The 17,116-nt window shown below is 33.6% G+C and overlaps 3 protein-coding genes across 9 annotated transcripts; 1 reads left to right on the top strand and 2 right to left on the bottom strand.

The window, feature by feature from the left end:
- Positions 1 to 2,213: 2,213 nt before the first annotated feature.
- On the top strand, positions 2,214 to 6,101 carry LOC104107147 (uncharacterized). 7 transcript variants are annotated; one of them, XR_001971402.3, is made up of 8 exons: positions 2,214 to 2,360; positions 2,557 to 2,771; positions 3,242 to 3,381; positions 4,021 to 4,167; positions 4,296 to 4,355; positions 4,854 to 5,059; positions 5,523 to 5,561; positions 5,809 to 6,101. XR_001971402.3 is itself a non-coding variant. In XM_018774475.3 (6 exons), exons 2-6 carry the CDS (start codon positions 2,624 to 2,626, stop codon positions 5,028 to 5,030), a joined length of 672 nt encoding a protein of 223 aa, XP_018629991.1. In that variant the 5' UTR covers positions 2,214 to 2,360; positions 2,557 to 2,623; the 3' UTR covers positions 5,031 to 5,358. The 7 variants fall into 7 exon arrangements, 4 of the variants coding, with proteins under 4 accessions (XP_018629991.1, XP_033514799.1, XP_070041955.1 ...); XR_001971401.3 differs by having other exon boundaries at positions 5,679 to 6,101; XR_011411074.1 differs by having other exon boundaries at positions 4,296 to 4,371; positions 5,679 to 6,101.
- A 295-nt stretch (positions 6,102 to 6,396) lies between these two features.
- LOC104107146 (probable purine permease 10) lies at positions 6,397 to 7,711 on the bottom strand. The gene is made up of 2 exons (XM_009615877.4): positions 7,675 to 7,711; positions 6,397 to 7,531 (listed from the first exon to the last, which is right to left on the bottom strand). The coding sequence occupies exons 1-2, from the start codon at positions 7,709 to 7,711 to the stop codon at positions 6,405 to 6,407; spliced, it is 1,164 nt and encodes a 387-aa protein (XP_009614172.2). The 3' UTR covers positions 6,397 to 6,404.
- A 3,441-nt stretch (positions 7,712 to 11,152) lies between these two features.
- Positions 11,153 to 14,891, bottom strand: LOC104107144 (probable inactive receptor kinase At2g26730). Its single transcript, XM_009615876.4, has 2 exons — positions 13,417 to 14,891; positions 11,153 to 12,127 (listed from the first exon to the last, which is right to left on the bottom strand). The coding sequence occupies exons 1-2, from the start codon at positions 14,711 to 14,713 to the stop codon at positions 11,457 to 11,459; spliced, it is 1,968 nt and encodes a 655-aa protein (XP_009614171.1). The 5' UTR covers positions 14,714 to 14,891; the 3' UTR covers positions 11,153 to 11,456.
- Between the last annotated feature and the right edge of the window lie 2,225 nt (positions 14,892 to 17,116).

The following is a 17,116-nucleotide window of genomic DNA, read 5'->3' as shown; positions in this document are numbered from 1 at the left end:
AATGGTGGAGAGTCAAATACCTGAATACTAAAAACTCTTTACTGCTCATCGTCGAAGAGGATTTTTATCCAATTCATTTCAAACCTCTCTAGTTACCGTCATGACAAGCTAAAAACCTTGTTGATAAGGAAAAGAGATAGTTATCTCCTAACACTACGCTAACACCAAAAAAATGTTAGATACCAAAAATATCTACTCAGCTAATAAAGCTAATTATGGCTTAAAATAAGTAATACACAGATGGAAGGAGTCTTATTGAAAGAGAAGTGGAGAGAAAATAGAAAAATGATGTAACCAAAAATCCCCTAATTTAAGTCACTAATGATGGATTGTATATAATTTGTAAGTAATCTTTATTTAGGGCGGGTAATATATAAAATTAGGATAATTTTGGTAAATAAGTTTTAAATATTGTATAGGAAGGAAAAAATCCGATAAAATAAATTTTAAAAAAAAATTGGACCAGGTTGAATGAATGATTGGGCCTTTATTCAAAATTAAGGGCGAAGTGCACCAATAGCCACTTTTAAATATGTTGTTTAATATATATCAACAATATATAATACATTTAAAGAATAGTCAATTTATTCAAACTTCATGATCAAGTATCCTAAATTTTTATATCCTGAATTTTTGAATTGCTAATTTTGAAATTCAGGACTTAGTGTCCTAAATTTTCGAGTTGCTAATTTGAAATTCAAGATTAAGTGTCCTGAATTCTGAACTGCTAATTTGAAATTCAAGACATCAAATTCGAATTTCCGAACATAATTTTTGAACTTTAGGACACGATATCCTGAAGTTTGAACTTTGATGTTTAAAGCTTTAGGATGTACAGTCAGACCTCTTTATAAAACATCATTATATAACAATACTTCACTATAAAAGTCAATTTTTTTAGGAACCAAATTTCATGTTCTGTTATAATATATGTTTTCTATAACAGCAATTCGCTACAACAACCAAAAACATCTGAAACAAACGAGACTGTTATATAGATATTTAACTGTATCTTGAATTTTGAACAAATTAGCTAATCTTTAAATACATCGTAAACTGTGGATATATTTTAAATAACATACTTAAAAATAGTTACATGGCGTCATTTCTACAAGAAATGGCGTGGTATAGCCACTTTTTAAGTGGTATTTACTTTTTAGCCAGTATTTTTAATGTTGAGCAAAAATAACCACTACTCTATTAAAATTGATATAAAAAGTCATTTTTACCCTTTTTTCATGAGTGATGTGTAAATATTAAGGACATGGTGTCCTTAATTTCATGAGTGTTGTGTAAATATTAAGGACAAACTATGTCTTAACATTTTACACATCACTCATGAAGTTAAACACTATGTCCTTAATATTTTACACATCACTCATGAAGTTAAGGATACCGTGTCATTAGTATTTACACAATACTCATAAAGTTAAGGACACTATGTCCTTAACATTTACAATGCACACATGAAGTTAAGGACACCATGTCCTTAACATTTATACTGCACATATGAAGTTAAGGACATGATGTCCTAAAGTTTAACAACATAAGGTGCAAATACAAGTTAAGGACTTTATGTTCTTAACATTTACATTGCATACATGAAGTTAAGGACACTATGTCCTTAACATTTACGCTGCACATATAAAGTTAATGACATGATGTCCTAAAGTTTAACAACAAAAGTTGCAAATACAAGTTAAGGACATTATGTCCTTAACATTTACATTGCACACATGAAGTTAAGGACACCACGTCCTTAACATTTACACTGCATATATGAAGTTAATGACATGATGTCCTAAAATTTAACAGTAGAAGGTGCAAATACAGGACACTTTGTCTTTAATATTTACAAAACACTCATGAAGTTAAGGATACTATGTCCTTAATATTTACACAGCACACATGGACACCACGTCCTTAACATTTGCATTGTACATATGAAGTTAAGGACATGTTGTCCTAAAGTTTAACAGCAGAAGGTGCAAATACAGGACACTTTGTCCTTAATATTTACACAACACTCATGAAGTTAAGGACACTATGTCCTTAATATTTACACAACACCCATGTCTAGCACATGGGCAGTTTTGTCCGATCGGGTAAAAATTTATTAAGTACTGGCTAAAGAGAAAATACATTTAAAATAGTGGCTAAAAAGTAAAGACATCTCAAATTAGTGGTTATTTGTGCACTTCCCCCTCATTTCTACCAAATTAAAGGGTGACCCGGCTACCTTTGGCAATACAGATTTCGAAATTCTTATTTTTCCGGAGATTTCAGAATTCACAGGTGCAAATTTGACAATCCGATGGATTTTCTCCTCAATTTCGATTGATTAATTTAAGTGACAGCAGGTACGTGTTCTCTCTTCCAATGATTTTATGGGTATCTATTATTCTGAATTTGGTTTGCAAAGTTTTCTTTCTGTTCCCACTGCTATAAAAGAAAGGGCCTCATTTTCAATTTGTAGGTGTTTGATTAAATGAATATTGTTTACGTTTACATGCTTGTGTTTTAGAACTTTTGCTGATTGATTGAACTGTATTTTAGGATCTCTATTTTCAGCTGAGGGGCAGAGCTGTTTGTACTGGAGAAGGGAGGTTTTTGCATCTCTACCATGGCATCATCAAATATCACAGTTCTATTAACTATAGGTGTCATCACCGTAGTTGTAGTGCGAATTATTTATGTTATTTATAGGAGCAGCAAACCACTTCATTCCAAATCACCACGATTCCTCGGTACTCTTGTTGTTCTTGGTTCAGGTCTCATTTTAAGCCTAAATATTCTTTTTTCTGTTTTACGGGTGAAAATAGCACGGTCTAGCCAGTTTTCGGACTGGTAATTGAAAAATAGCCAGCGTTTGCAAAATTATTGAAGATTAGTCACTGCTTTGCTGTAATACGGAAAGTTTCAGCATAATGTGCTGGATTATGGAGCTCATGTGTGTAAACTTCCATCATATTATGTTGGACCTCCAACACATTATGTTGGAATCTCATGTGTAAAAAATTTGAACTCCAGCATATTATGCTAGAATTTTTCCGGATTTTCAAGGGTATTTTTGTTCATATTTTATCTTTACATGAAAAAATGACTAAATTTCGTCTACTTTTAAAATTGTGGCTATTTTCCATTACTCGTTGTAAATTTAGCTATTTCTGATTTTTGCCCGTTTTATTGCCTTTTGTTTATACTCGTTCTAATTTTTTTTTAAAGTTCAATTATAATGTAGGTGGTCACACAGCAGAAATGCTAAATTTATTATATGTCCTTCAAAAAGAGAGGCTTAAGCCGAGATATTATATTGCTGCTGCTACTGATAATATGAGTCTCCAAAAAGCGAAAACGTTTGAGGATTCCTTAGTTGGTAAGGTATAGTACATCAGTTTCGCTGGAAAATTACACTGTGTAGTTAGACAATTTTTTTTAAATTTATGTATTTATACTATACGAAGGGGAGCCTTAAAGCAAGGGTCAAGTTGTTTACGTGTGACCTATAGGTCACGGGTTCGAGCCGTGGAATCAACTAATGCTTGCATCAGGGTAGGCTGCCTATATCACACCCCTTGAGGTGCGGCCCTTCCCCGGACACTGCGTGAACGGGGATGCTTTGTGCACCAGTGACCAGGCTGCCCATGTATTTATACTATATGTTGAATCGCCTTGTCCTTTTGGTTTGTTTACTTTTTTATATTTTGACACGCCATAGTGAAAGTCGTGGCTCCGCCACTGATTCCATATATATATGCTGGAAACGTCTAGCTATAAGTTGTCTGCATACATCTATGTACCTTTCTTTTTGCCTCTGAGCTAAACCATACTCTGTATGTTCGTTGGGATAGTCAATCTTAGGTCTAGAGGAGTGTTCATACTCTTCTAGTTGTTTAGAGTATTCCACATACATATGCACATACATATGCAACACCACAGAAGTGTGCTCTTCTCCCTTAACCGATCATGATATTCTATTCCTTATGTTGTCTATATTAATAGGGTTACCTCTTATTCTAGGAAGCGCTTGAGGAAGTAGGGGGTGCTGAATTCTTGCAGATATATCGAAGTCGAGAGGTTGGTCAATCGTATATAACCTCAATTGGAACCACATTGGTTGCAATTGCACATGCATTGTGGTTAATGATCAAGATCAGACCCCAAGTGGTATCATACAAACCTCTCATATTACCTTTAGCTCTCCTCCCCCTTAAAACCGAAAGTATCACTCTTTAGATATTTTTCCTTTTTATATCAGAGTCTTCTAATTTATCTACATTGGTACTTTATCTCAGATTCTGTGCAATGGCCCAGGAACATGTGTCCCGCTATGTGTAATTGCCTTCCTTTTTAAGGTTTGTGTATTGGAGGGTAATCTTTTTTTCTTTTAACTTATTTGTATAGTTAAGTTGGATGCTACAGTATCGATTACATGCATCATATCCGTTAAAGTCCCGATTTACAAAAAAATGGATTATACTACCTTGATTTTAAAATCACGTCCATCCGTAATTATTTGCCTTGACATATCATGGCATGAATTGTTGAGAACTCTTATCTTCTAAATTTTTTTTTTAATTTTGTTTCATGGCCTCTCCTAGCTTGCTTGGCCCCATCCCTGTAAAAAAAAGAATGTATAAATGTAAAAAGGGGAGGAAGAAACAGTCAGCAGATAAAAAAGAAAGCACTTGACTACTCACAGTGTTATCAAACTTGCAAACATTTTGAGTTCGTTCGCAATCTTTCCCTATTATTGTTTTGTTAATAAGGATCAGAGTTGGATTGATGCTGCCATATCTTGTCTTAATTTCAAGATGACATTTAAGTGCTAATTGAAACTTTGCTAGCCTCAGGTTTTGGGAATTCAGTGGTCATCAATTTTCTATGTGGAGAGCATTGCAAGAGTCAGGAAGCTGTCTTTGAGTGGTTTGCTTCTTTACAAGCTACGCATGGCTGATCAGTTATTTGTGCAATGGACACAACTAAAAAAGAAATATCCTCAAGCTCATTATGTGGGTTGTCTTATGTAATTGATCAATTTCTGATCTATTATAGCCAGGTAGTACTCGAGCTTTGTTGATGCTGTTTGAGGAATTCTGTGAGTGGATGTAAAGGCTCTTCTTTTGAAAGAGAACATCGTTGCTATCTTCTTGAGGCAAGGAAAGAAATTAATGATCATTTCAAAGTTATTGACACTATTATTGGTCTTGTTGTCGTTGCTGTTGTTCTTTTTAGATCATATTGCTAACTTGTTAATGCGTGTGAAGATTCCAGAGAGAACTAACAAATACAAATGTATTTGCATTACAGTTTTCCAAAGTTTTATTATATGAGTAAGCCTTTAGACATATTTTCATATGATGTTACTCTTGAAGCTTATAGCTAGTTGTTTTTGTTGTTTTTAGATCAAACAGCTAGCTTGTTAATGCTTGTGAAGTTTGCAGAGAGAGAACTAACAGGTTGTACTAATGGATGCTCTGTAGTATGCGGTTTTTGATTAGCTGGGATTTTCTGAAATGCAGGTGTATTTGCTTCACGATTTTCCGAAGTTTTAGATAATGGTAAGCCTTTAAATTTATTTTCATATGGATTTACTCGACGCTCATATCTATTTACATTTCCAACGTCGGTTCTGATTACTTGTTTTATCATTGAACTCCTACTATTTGTTGTATTAGGTACTAATACATTGTTATGGTGTGTTCGCTTTGGTGAAGAGCGATAATGCTTCAATCATTTATTAGATGGTAACATCCTTGGCCACCATCCATGAAGCATTTATCATCTAAAATTCCATTTCATTTGCAGCCAAGAAATGCCTTGAAAGACCACCAAGGGATGACGGGATAGTTGGAATCCCTCCACCCTTTCCCAGAGATTTCAGGTTCGAACCGTGAGGTGGAGAATCTCTTGGTAAGATGGTAACTAGTGTTTCTTTCTTGAATCAGTCAGGCACCTTAACATAACTAGTGTAGTATGCACAGTGGATGAGCCAAGAAACAGGTAACCATATTGTGTGGCTTATGATGATCGTAAACTACACGATTTTTTCATGCTATACTCTTATACTGAAATTCAAATGAACTACAAATTAACTTCCATGTCTACACATTTAACTTCTTTCACTGAGAGAAACCTCAGAGACATTGCTCGAAACATTCTTTTTGGATTTTTTCTTCAAATCATCAAGGTAATGCTGATACATTATCTTGATAAAGTTATATTCGTGTTGAAATATAGGTATAAGTGACCTATAGGTATAGGTCAGAGGTTTGAGCCGTGGAATCAATCATGGACTCTGCTTAAGAGTAGGTTGCCTACATCACACCCGCTTAAGATGCAGTCTTTTCCCGGACATTGCGTGAATGTGTGATACTTCATGCACCGGCTACCCCCTTTTTTTTTTACGAACTTCTTTCAGTGAGAGAAATCTCAGAGACATTACTTGAAACATTTTTTTCGGACTTTTTCTTCAAATCATCAAGGTAATGCTGATACATATATGACAAGAAACCCCCCATAGCCAACACCATTGATATCACCTTCACACCATTCATTTTCTCATGAAGAAATAACATAGAGAAAACAGGAGCCATAGGCACACCAAGAATGCTAATCACATTGGAAAACAGTGAAGAAACCTTGAAAATCAGCCCAATTGAACCAACTGTAAAAGCTTGCCAAGAAACAGCAGTTCCAATCAAATTCAAAACATATGATTTCTTCCCAAGTTCAAACTCATTCATCTCTTTGTTCAAGATTTTCCACTCTCCACTTGCAAATAACACCACCAAGTTTGCCAATGTCGCGACTAAGGACTCATAAATTGTCATTTCTATGATTAATCGAAAACTTTCCCTCTTAAAGATTTTCTGAAAGGCTAATTGTGTTATAGAGAGCATGAATCCATAACCAGCAGATGCAGCTAAGGTACATAAAAAACCAATTATATACTTTTTCTTAGAGTATTTCTTATTGGAATATCCAGAATTGTCGTCATTTTGGAGCAGAAGGAGTGAAGAAGAAATTGTGAGAAGTACTAAAGAGTTCACTATATAAGGTGTGAATTTTTGTTTGTTTAAAAAGAATGAAAATAGGGAATTGAATCCTAATTGGCTAGTACAAATAAGTGTATAAGTGGTAACAGATATATATAATTGTCCTATAGAGTAAAGCATACAATTTCCTGCTAAAAATAAACCAAGGGAAATATAAAGAGGAATAAGAACAAAAATAGAAGGTTTCTTTATATTAACATCTCTATTTTGTTCACTCTTATTGGTTAATGATGGTATTAAGAGGAAAGGGATGAGAATTGGGAAGCCAATATTTTGTACTAATGAAGCTAACCATATGCTATTTCCTCCTTTATTAAAATATAGTTTTCCTAAGAGTGTACCAATTGCTTGACCAGATAGAACAAATGTTGAATAAATAGAAATTTGGATCCACCATTTATATTGTACAAGGCTGGGAACTGCTTTTGACTTATTTTCATTATCTGAGGTCTCTTCCTTTCTAGCTTCTTCACCTGCTGCAGTTAACATATAATAACATGAGAATTGCAGAATGTTTCATTGATCATCCTTTGATAATTCAAATAGTAAAATGAGATATAAAGAAAAAACTATATATATATATATATATATATATATAACAGAACATTAAGCTCACCTGGAACATGGCATTGCAGTACTGAAGTATCAACCATTTTCAAGAAAAAGACAGATATCAAATCAACCAGAGATGAGAAAAATAAAGAGTTTACATTAACAATTCGAAATACTCATGAAGATAAAGCCTTTTTTTCTCATCATTTTGGTAATTTATACAAATGATAGACTTTCAAGACTCTGCAGCTTCATCTATGCTATAAATTGCAGATGTAAATCTGAATGAATTGAATACCTCAAAAAATAATTTAAGTACATGTGAAAAATTCAACAAAGTTTATATAGACCTGTACTTATTGGCTGTCAACAACAAGAATTATTGTATCTTTGGCCAGCCAATTCTTGGCTTACATAGAGATGGGTTGCCATTAATATCAAGATAGTTATTCCCTAGGTTGGTGGTTAGTTTCTGCTATGTATGCTATGTTTTCTCATATGCTACTTAAATTATGCATAAATTGCATCTTGCGTTGCCTTTTTTGGTGATTAATTTTTTATATTTTCTTTTGCCGTCATAAAATGCCGGAGATCTATGGAATATATACGCAATTTTATCCTTATTAATGCTAAATGGGAAAAGGGTCAAATATACCTATCTACTTTGGTATACTGTTCACATCTACCCTCCGTTATATTATCGGGACATATCTACCCTTACCGTTAAACAAATTTTTTTTAAAATACCCCCCATCTAACGGAATCTACCAGATTAATAAAATCATCATTTTTTAAAAAAAATTATTAACCCATAGCCCGTTAAACCCATCATATAAAAATACGGAACCTAAATTTTTGAGACGTCTTAACACATTTTATTCATTTAGAGAGAGACCGAGAATAATGGTGGAAGTAGGATTAGTAAGAATTTATATTTTTGGTTCTTAGTTGTTCATGGTGGTGTTAGGATGTCATATTATCACTTTTGGTATTATTTTTTGTGGTTATAATATGGCATCCCTTTGTCCAATGCAATGCATACTTGATAGTTAGTTTGTATGTCGGTAAAAATTGATATATACTTTATCAATATTTGTGTTTGGTTAATGCATGAAGTTAGTGTACTTAGGTTGTTAAGTTACTTTCCAACTTGTTGGTGTACTTTCTTTCATTCTTAATGATTTTCGTAGACTCTAGCTTGATATTAAATTGAATCTTCTCTAATTATTTTTTAATTTTTGTTCCTTATAAGTTCAGTTGTTACTAAGAATTATGAGTATCCCATCCCATAGCTTGAAATCTAACTTTGATTCTTAAGGCGTGATTTGGCGATAATTACTCGTTGCTCAAATGCTTAAAGCAGAATAAGAAAATATGGTGTGTGAATACTCATCAACAAAGGCTCGTTGTTGGAGGAAGAAATACCTCGGTAGTTGCCTTAAGACTTCATAATTGTCAACTTAATAAGATGCTATAAATATTCACGTCATGGGGAAAAAGATCATGGTGAATACTCGGCACAATTTTGCATGGTGGGAAAAAACAAAGAGAAAAGCTAGAAGAAAAAAAATTGAAAAGGTAGAATATAATAAACATACAATAAGGATATTAAAAGAATTGTGACTCAATATATAAATGAATATATGATTGTCGATATTTTTATGTCTTTCACGTCTTAAGTTCAACAAATGATTACGAAGGAGATGACTAATCTGTAAGGAAGAAGTGCAGTAAATAAAAAGGATATAACGGGTTATTAATGGGTTTTAAAAAAATAGGTATTATTTTAATTTGGTTGCTTTCCGTTAGGTGGAGGGTATTTTTAAAAAATTTGGCTAACGGTAAGGATAAATGTGACCCGATAGTATAACGGACGGTAAATATGAATAATATACTAAAATAGAGGGGTATATTTGGCCCTTTTCGGCTTTTCCCATGCTAAATTAAGATCAAGCATCTCATAACTTCTATCAGGTGGATTCTCCATCGTGTAACAAAATTTGTATTACTACAAAAATAATTACAATGACAAAATTAGTGACTAGAAAATATGTTTGTTTTAAAGGTACTTTGTCTTATAATAGTAGTGTTTGGGCTAATTTACATACACCTCGATTAAATTTATCAAATACTTGCTACTTCCCACCAACACAATTATGGGGTAATTCAAGGATTAGTCAAATAGAAAAAAAAATAATTTGAGCCTGTTTAGCCATAAAATTTTCAATTTTCACTTGAACATAATTTTTGGATTTTTCGAAAATTTGAGAACTCCAAACAGTTATTTTTCAAATTTTTCACTCAGATCACTCACAAAAATTCAAAAATAACCCAAAATTATATTCATGTCCAAACACAACTCTAATTTTCAAATACCATTTTCACTTGAATTTTCTTTCACTTTTTTTCCGGAATTTTATAATTCTTATGTCCAAACGTCCACTTAATTTTTGTCGACCTGAGATTCATGGTTTTTCGCCCACTTAATTGACCACTTATACGGCAAGCATATCATGTTATTAAAAAATTTCTATAAGTAAACTATATATGATGAATTTAGTTAGTATAACTCTAATAATTCAAACTGTACTTCACTTCAGACTCTGGGCTCAAAGCCATCCAGTTGAAGGAAGGGATACGTTTTTCTATTCTATTTTGGGACTTGCGTGAAGGAAAGATCATCCCTTTTTTTTTCCTGCCTGATTTTTGATATTCATATTGGAATCTCGACTAATCGGGATTCTCACCGTATGGTTCGTGAAAAATGGAAGTGCTCCTATCAGAATATTTATATCTATAGCTCGAACCTGAAGTATCTGATTCAGGATGAAGAGATTCTGTTCATCTCATCACATTCCTTTTTGGAAAGCCAATACACATTGAATTAGTCAAACTTTTCTATAATAATCATTCTCTATAACAATATTTCATTATAACGGCCAAGTCTTTTTGATACCGTTTTTCATGTTTATGTTATATATTCTTTATAACAACATTTAGCTATAGCAGTCAATTATATAGAAATTTGATTGTAATATAGTCGTTCTTTTTTGAGATAGAGACAATACGATTAAAATGGAAAGCCAACACACATTGAATTAGGGCAGTGTTTGGACCAACAGGCAACTTGCAATAGGGGCCCTCACCATATTGGAAAAAATAACCCACATAGATAATGTTATCATTAAAACTTTAGATACTGACCCTATATTGTCTTTGTATTTTTTAATTGTCTCATATTTTTCTAGAGTGATAAATATACCTCAATGCCGAACAAAAAAAAGTCCTCTGAATTTAAAGATGCCACAATTTCAACTTTCAAGTTTGCTGTATTAAACTAATTTGAGTGTGCAAGTCAATCAAAGAACCTAATGCAAAGAAAAAAAGAAGAAGAATTAATCGAAAAAGCCGCTCACCCAATCTCTTAAACTAAAATGAGTTGGCGAATATATATAACTCATGTATAATATATGCATAATTTATACATACCGGCTAAAAAGAGTAAGCATTGTATCTGGCCAGCTATTTGTGTAACAATCCCGTGAAAAAAATCGTTAACTAGATTATCCAATAAAAAGAATGAGATAATTAAAACACCCAATTTAATCCATCAAATAGTCAATTCCAATTTCCAATCACGTCATGGAAAATAATCAAACCTTTTCTACTTACCATCCTATAGAAATTGTTGCACAAATTTACTTAAATAATTTGGAGACAAAATAAATAAAAAATAAAGACAAATGATAGGTACCCTAACGCCAAACCACTCCCCTAACAAACAATATTTTGCACAAAGAAATGTCCAGTTTTCATTGTCTTGTCTTCTTTTTGATGTTTTGCTTTTTAAGGTGTAATACCAGAAGGTGAGGTTCTTGATACCTGAGGAGGTGTTTGGCTATCGGAACCTTTCGATGGATCATCGGAAGATTGTCGGAGACCATAGTCAGTGTCACCTCTATTCATTTCGTCGATCATCCTTACAACCTCTGGCATAGCGGGTCGTTGATCTGGTACGATTGAAACACATGCCATTCCGATCTGAAGTAGTTGTACCATCTCTTCTTCTACGTTATGGTACCTCATTAGCTCGACGTCAAACACCTCGGCTGTCCATTCTTCCCTAACGACACTTTGGACCCATCTCGGCAAATCAATGCCTTCTTCGCCTAGTGAAGCTTGATTTGGTGATTTCCCTGTTAAGAGCTCCAATATCAGCACGCCAAAGCTATATACATCGGATTTAAATGTGGCCTTTCGGGTTTCCACAACCTCTGGTGCACGGTAGCCAGCAACACGGTGATTGAGTGGCGTTGAGTTGGAGAAAAGTGGGTTCAATCCGTAGTCTGAGACACAAGCATCTTGGTTGTCTTGTCGAAGGAGAACATTGGAAGCCTTTATGTTTCCATGAGCAATGTTTCCTGAAACATGGAGGTACGCGAGGCCCCGTGCTGCACTCGACACTATTCTCATTCGACTATCCCAGTCTAATGGTGTTCGGCCTGACCCTCTACTACCTGCAAGTTTTTACCAGACCAAATATTTCAGTTCCCAAAACAAAGAAAAAAAGAAGGCACGCGCATGCCAATGATAACCAATATAAATCATAGAACTTTTCTGAATTGAAAGACGATAGAGTGAAGCATTAAGTTGCAGCAGAAGAAAATGAGACAAAGAAAAAGAAAAGAACAGCAAACAAAATAGACAAAATCAAAACAATTATCACCAAATTGCTTGAAGCCAAAGTAAACACGCGTTTAAGCCCGCAAATAATGTTGAATGCATCACTTGCTGCTAACATCATGAAAAGAAATCCAGTGTGGCTTGAATACCACAACTGCTTTGGTTGGTCTTAAATTAGCACTTGGTATAGAATATCGCTGAATCGAGATTTCGTTGTGAAAAAGCTACTAAACTTTGGAATTCTATTCTTAACTCTTCTGAGTTGTAGCACCTTTCGAACAAAGCTTCTATTGAGGACGTTATAATGTGAATTAAAGATAGGTGTCTCAATTATACTAACATGTACAAATCCTATATACCATGGCATATACTCACTCCCTTCTGCTTTTGGCACATTTGGTTGGCAAGAAATAACAAAGTATTCAGAAACAAAATGGAACCAGTTAAACTTAAAAATTAACTTGCAAAAGCAGCTGAATTTTTCTACTTAAAAATTTACATGCAGGTCTCACTGCTGACCGAAGTGGATGTCTCTATAATTAGGCATATAGGGAAGGGAATCAAGCTGCGGACTACTTAGCTAAAATGCAATTTGATCAAGCTACCGAAGAACTTTTGCTTAGAACCCCTTGTACTTAGTCTTTATATTTCTGATGTATCTGATGCGAAGGGCTCAGTTTCCTCTAGGAATACTCCCCTGGACATTACTTAGGTTCTATGTTTTTGGTAAAGACTGTATCTTATGCCTTATATAATGGTCCGCACGTGTATAGAGCGAAAATCACGCATCCAAATTGGTTACATTTTCAGTCTTCTTTTATATAGGGAAAACTTATTTTATGGAAAATCGAATATAACCTATCCAAGCTCGGACACAAAGTGGTCAAGAAGAAGTAACAAGTTCCAAAAATCTTGCAAGGACTTAGCACTGCATTCACATCCAAGAAGATAAGGTTAAAGAGTCGGTAAACCATAAAATTCTAGTGTATAAAATTTTCAATTAGAACTAAATCTCCAAAAACAAAGTAACCAAATCAAGAAAACATAACCATTCAAGAAAAGAGCTAATTGAGGAATGAACGAGGAAGTGAATATAGAGAAGCATATATATATATATACATACCATGAAGAAGAGCAGATAAGCTTCCAGCAGGCATGTAATCAGAGACCAACAATTTCTCATCTTTTGAGTAGTAAAATGCTCTGAGTGGGAGCACATTTTCATGCTTCATATTTCCCAAAACCTCCATTTGTAGCTCAAACTCCTTCCTCGTCGCCACCACATCCTTAAGCCTCTTCACTACCACTGTAGTACCAACCTCAAGAACCGCCTTATAACTTGTTCCCACACTTCCTTTCCCTAATACCTCCGCGGATGCCCTCAACAAATCCTCCAAATCAAATGTACTATACATTCCACCATCGATGAACACTAGCTTCTTATTCCTTTCCCCTTCCATTACATCATATTCTTTCGACGATGATGTCCCTGCTTCTCCTCCCGCCACTGCTGTAGCAGCTGTTGCCACTGGCTTTGGCTTTGCTTCTTTCGCTCTCACCTTACTTTTTCTCAAACAAATGTAAAGTATTAGCAACAATATGAGAAGCAAAACTACTGAACCGATTGATATTCCTACAATGGCTGCTGTAGAGAGCTTTTTCGATTTCTTAACTGATGGAATCAATACTGGTGATGGTGATTGTGAAGGCGATGGGAAAAAGGGGGTACAAGGCGGCAATGGAGCGCCACATAAATCAATATTACCAGAAAACGACGAAGCTGGGAATTTCGACAAACTACTCGGAATTGACCCATTGAGATGATTATTTGCTACATTAAAATCAACAAGACCATCGTTAGACAAGCTAATACTCGGAAGAGTACCATTAAAACCATTGTTCTCCAAAAAAAGTCCAGTTAAACGGGTAAGATTGTTAATGGAAAACGGAATAGGCCCAGTAAAATTATTAGACGAGATATCGAGCCGAGTTAACCGAGTTAACCGGGACAAACTCGGTGGGAATTCGCCTGAAAACCGATTATCCTGAAGATAAAGACTACGTAAAAACTTGAGATTTGAAAACACATCCGAAGGAATTGAACCGGTGAGCCGGTTAGACCGGAGACTCAGAACTCGGAGTTGACTCAACCGGCCGAGTGTGTTGACTGGAATTTGACCCAACAGTCCAACACCAGGAAGCCGGAGAGAATATACAAACGATTGGGTCGGGTCGCATTCGACGCCAACCCAAGTACAAACTGATGTTGAAGAATTCCATTGAAGACGATTTTCGTGTGGAGTTTGAGAGAGGAAAGCAAGGAGAGCTTGCTTGTCTTGAGTTGGCTCCGAGTTAACTCGAGAATAACTCAGTAGTGTAAATAGTACTAACAAAAAACAGAGGATCGAAAGTGCTGCCATTGTAGTTAGATGAAGAGAATGGGTTTTGTTAAAGTGGTGAAAATTGTGCAGAAATTTTGGTAGTGGAAGATGCCATGAAAGAAGCTCTGAAATTTTAGAGAGAGGGAGAAGGACAGTCCTTAGCTGAAATTTAGAGAGAGAAAAAGCACAGTCCTTAGGGAAGTGGAAGAAAGGGCGAGCTACTATTGATTATTTTTTACCCTAATAATAGAAGTTTTGGATAAAAAGTCTAAAATTCTAAAGTACTTTCGGCAGAAGTTTAAAGCATATTAAGGGCAAAATTTTAAAATAACGATAAAATTATTTTTGTATGACCTTTGAAAAATTTGTGAATCGTAGAAATAATATTAATGCTTGTATTAGGGTAATCAGTACATTTTGTGTGACGTTAGGAAATTTGAGCCGTGAAAATAATTATTAATGATTGTATTAGGGTAATTAGTATGTGTCTTTTCCTGCGTGAATATAGAATATTTTATACAGTGAACTGTATTTATTTTTTAGGAAGAATTTTTTGTTATAAATAAAAAAAATTAGCATTATAACTAAAATTTAGAGAGAGAAAAACATAGTCCTTAGGAGAAGGAAGAATGTATGTTTAGAGAGAGAAAAGCAAAGTCCTAAGGAGATGGAAGTGGAAGAATGTACTAATTAAGGGACAGTTCACGAGGAGAAAAAGAAAGAGAAAAAGTGAGCAAAGAAAAAAGAAAACAAAAAAGGAAAAGAAATGCTGAAGATGGAATTTTACTTTGTTAGTTTGTCGGCAATTTTTTTCCATGTTAGAAGGATTATTAAATTTAAATAAATAATATATATATATTTAATATTTTTTTAAAGATAACTATAAAATTTGAACAAAAAATTATTGGTTCAACTTCCATAATAGAATTCTTTCTTTCACGAATCAAGCTCGCGAAACTTGTTTTTTAAAGAGTAACAGTAAAACTTGAACTCGGGATATGTACATTATTGACTGTATAACAATCTTATTTTATAAAAAACATTTTTTATTTAAATTACTATTTAATACTCCCTATTTTGTTCGTTCCACTTTTATGACAATATTTTTTTAGTTCGTTCAAAAAAAATTATATATTTTTTAATTTTAACACTATTTTAATTTTAAACTTTCTGTTTTATCTTTAAATGAGATGATTTATAACTACTTAAATATCAATGATTTATTTTATATCACAAGTTTTTCAAAAATCATTCTTTCATTTTAAACTTCGTAAAATGAAACCTAAGTATTAATTTCGTCAATCCACAACTTTTTTCTTTTGAATGTTCTCTTGACATGAACAGTTTTAATCTAAATGGAAATATTTTCGTTTCACATCCTTATATTAAAACATATTCCAATTTATGACCTTGTATTTTTATTTATTTTTTGCGTGATACTTACCGTCTTCTATCTTGTTTTATGTGACACGATTTTTTTAGTATTTAAGAAAAATATAATGTATTTAAAAATAATTTACTTTTAAAAAATTTATTTCATCCTTAACGGGATGATTATCGTTACAAAAATATTTATAACTTATTTTGGACCATAAATTTTAAAAATAAAATTCTTAAATTCCGTTCCTAATTGGTAAAAAGGAGTCATGTTTTAAAGTTGGTTTTGGAATGACTACCTTTATTGAAGTACTTCGAAACTTTGTTGTGCTTTGACTAGTCGTTTCTAAAATAAATAACTAAAGAGTAAACAAAAATCTAAGCACTTTGTAAAATATTCAATAAAATCCTTATATTATCATAAGTACCTTTATTATATAAAATTTTCAAAAATATTTCTTAAGCAACATACATTAATCAAAATGGTAAATGTGTATCACACGTTCAGAATTCCAGATCACTTTATCTTTAATAAACTAATTTATTTAGCCAAACATGGGAACTATCAAAACTTAGATAAAAGAACAGAACAGAAATCATAAATGGGATGAAAATTCTCTAATTATAATCAACTTCTAAACTTTTAATTCCTAGATGTTTACTTGAGGGTGTGCTTAATTTTATTGGCTGCTCATGCCATATTTTCTTCTTTTTCTTTTGCGAGGGGAATCCTTTTATAGATAATAAAACTTGCAACGGTTTGGATAAGAGGCGGACTCATAATTTTAACTTTATGAGGGTATAATGATATTGAACCCATTAACCATATTGAATATTTGGTTCGAAATTTAATAAAGGATAACCCGGTGCATAAGAAATTTTGTGTCTGGGGAAGGGTCACATCACAAGGACGTGATATAGATAACTTACTCTAAATACAAGTATTAATGGCTATTTTTACGGCTCAAACACATAATCTATAGGTCATACAGAGATAATTTTACCATTGTTCTAAAACTTTTCTTAAATAGGGATGCAATACCGAGGATTTGTCGGGGTCATCAA

This window comes from Nicotiana tomentosiformis, chromosome 9 (genome assembly GCF_000390325.3).
Source record: "Nicotiana tomentosiformis chromosome 9, ASM39032v3, whole genome shotgun sequence".
NCBI classification, from domain to species: domain Eukaryota; kingdom Viridiplantae; phylum Streptophyta; class Magnoliopsida; order Solanales; family Solanaceae; genus Nicotiana; species Nicotiana tomentosiformis.
Note: the sequence above shows the minus strand (reverse complement) of the source record. Positions and strands in the feature narration are given on the sequence as shown.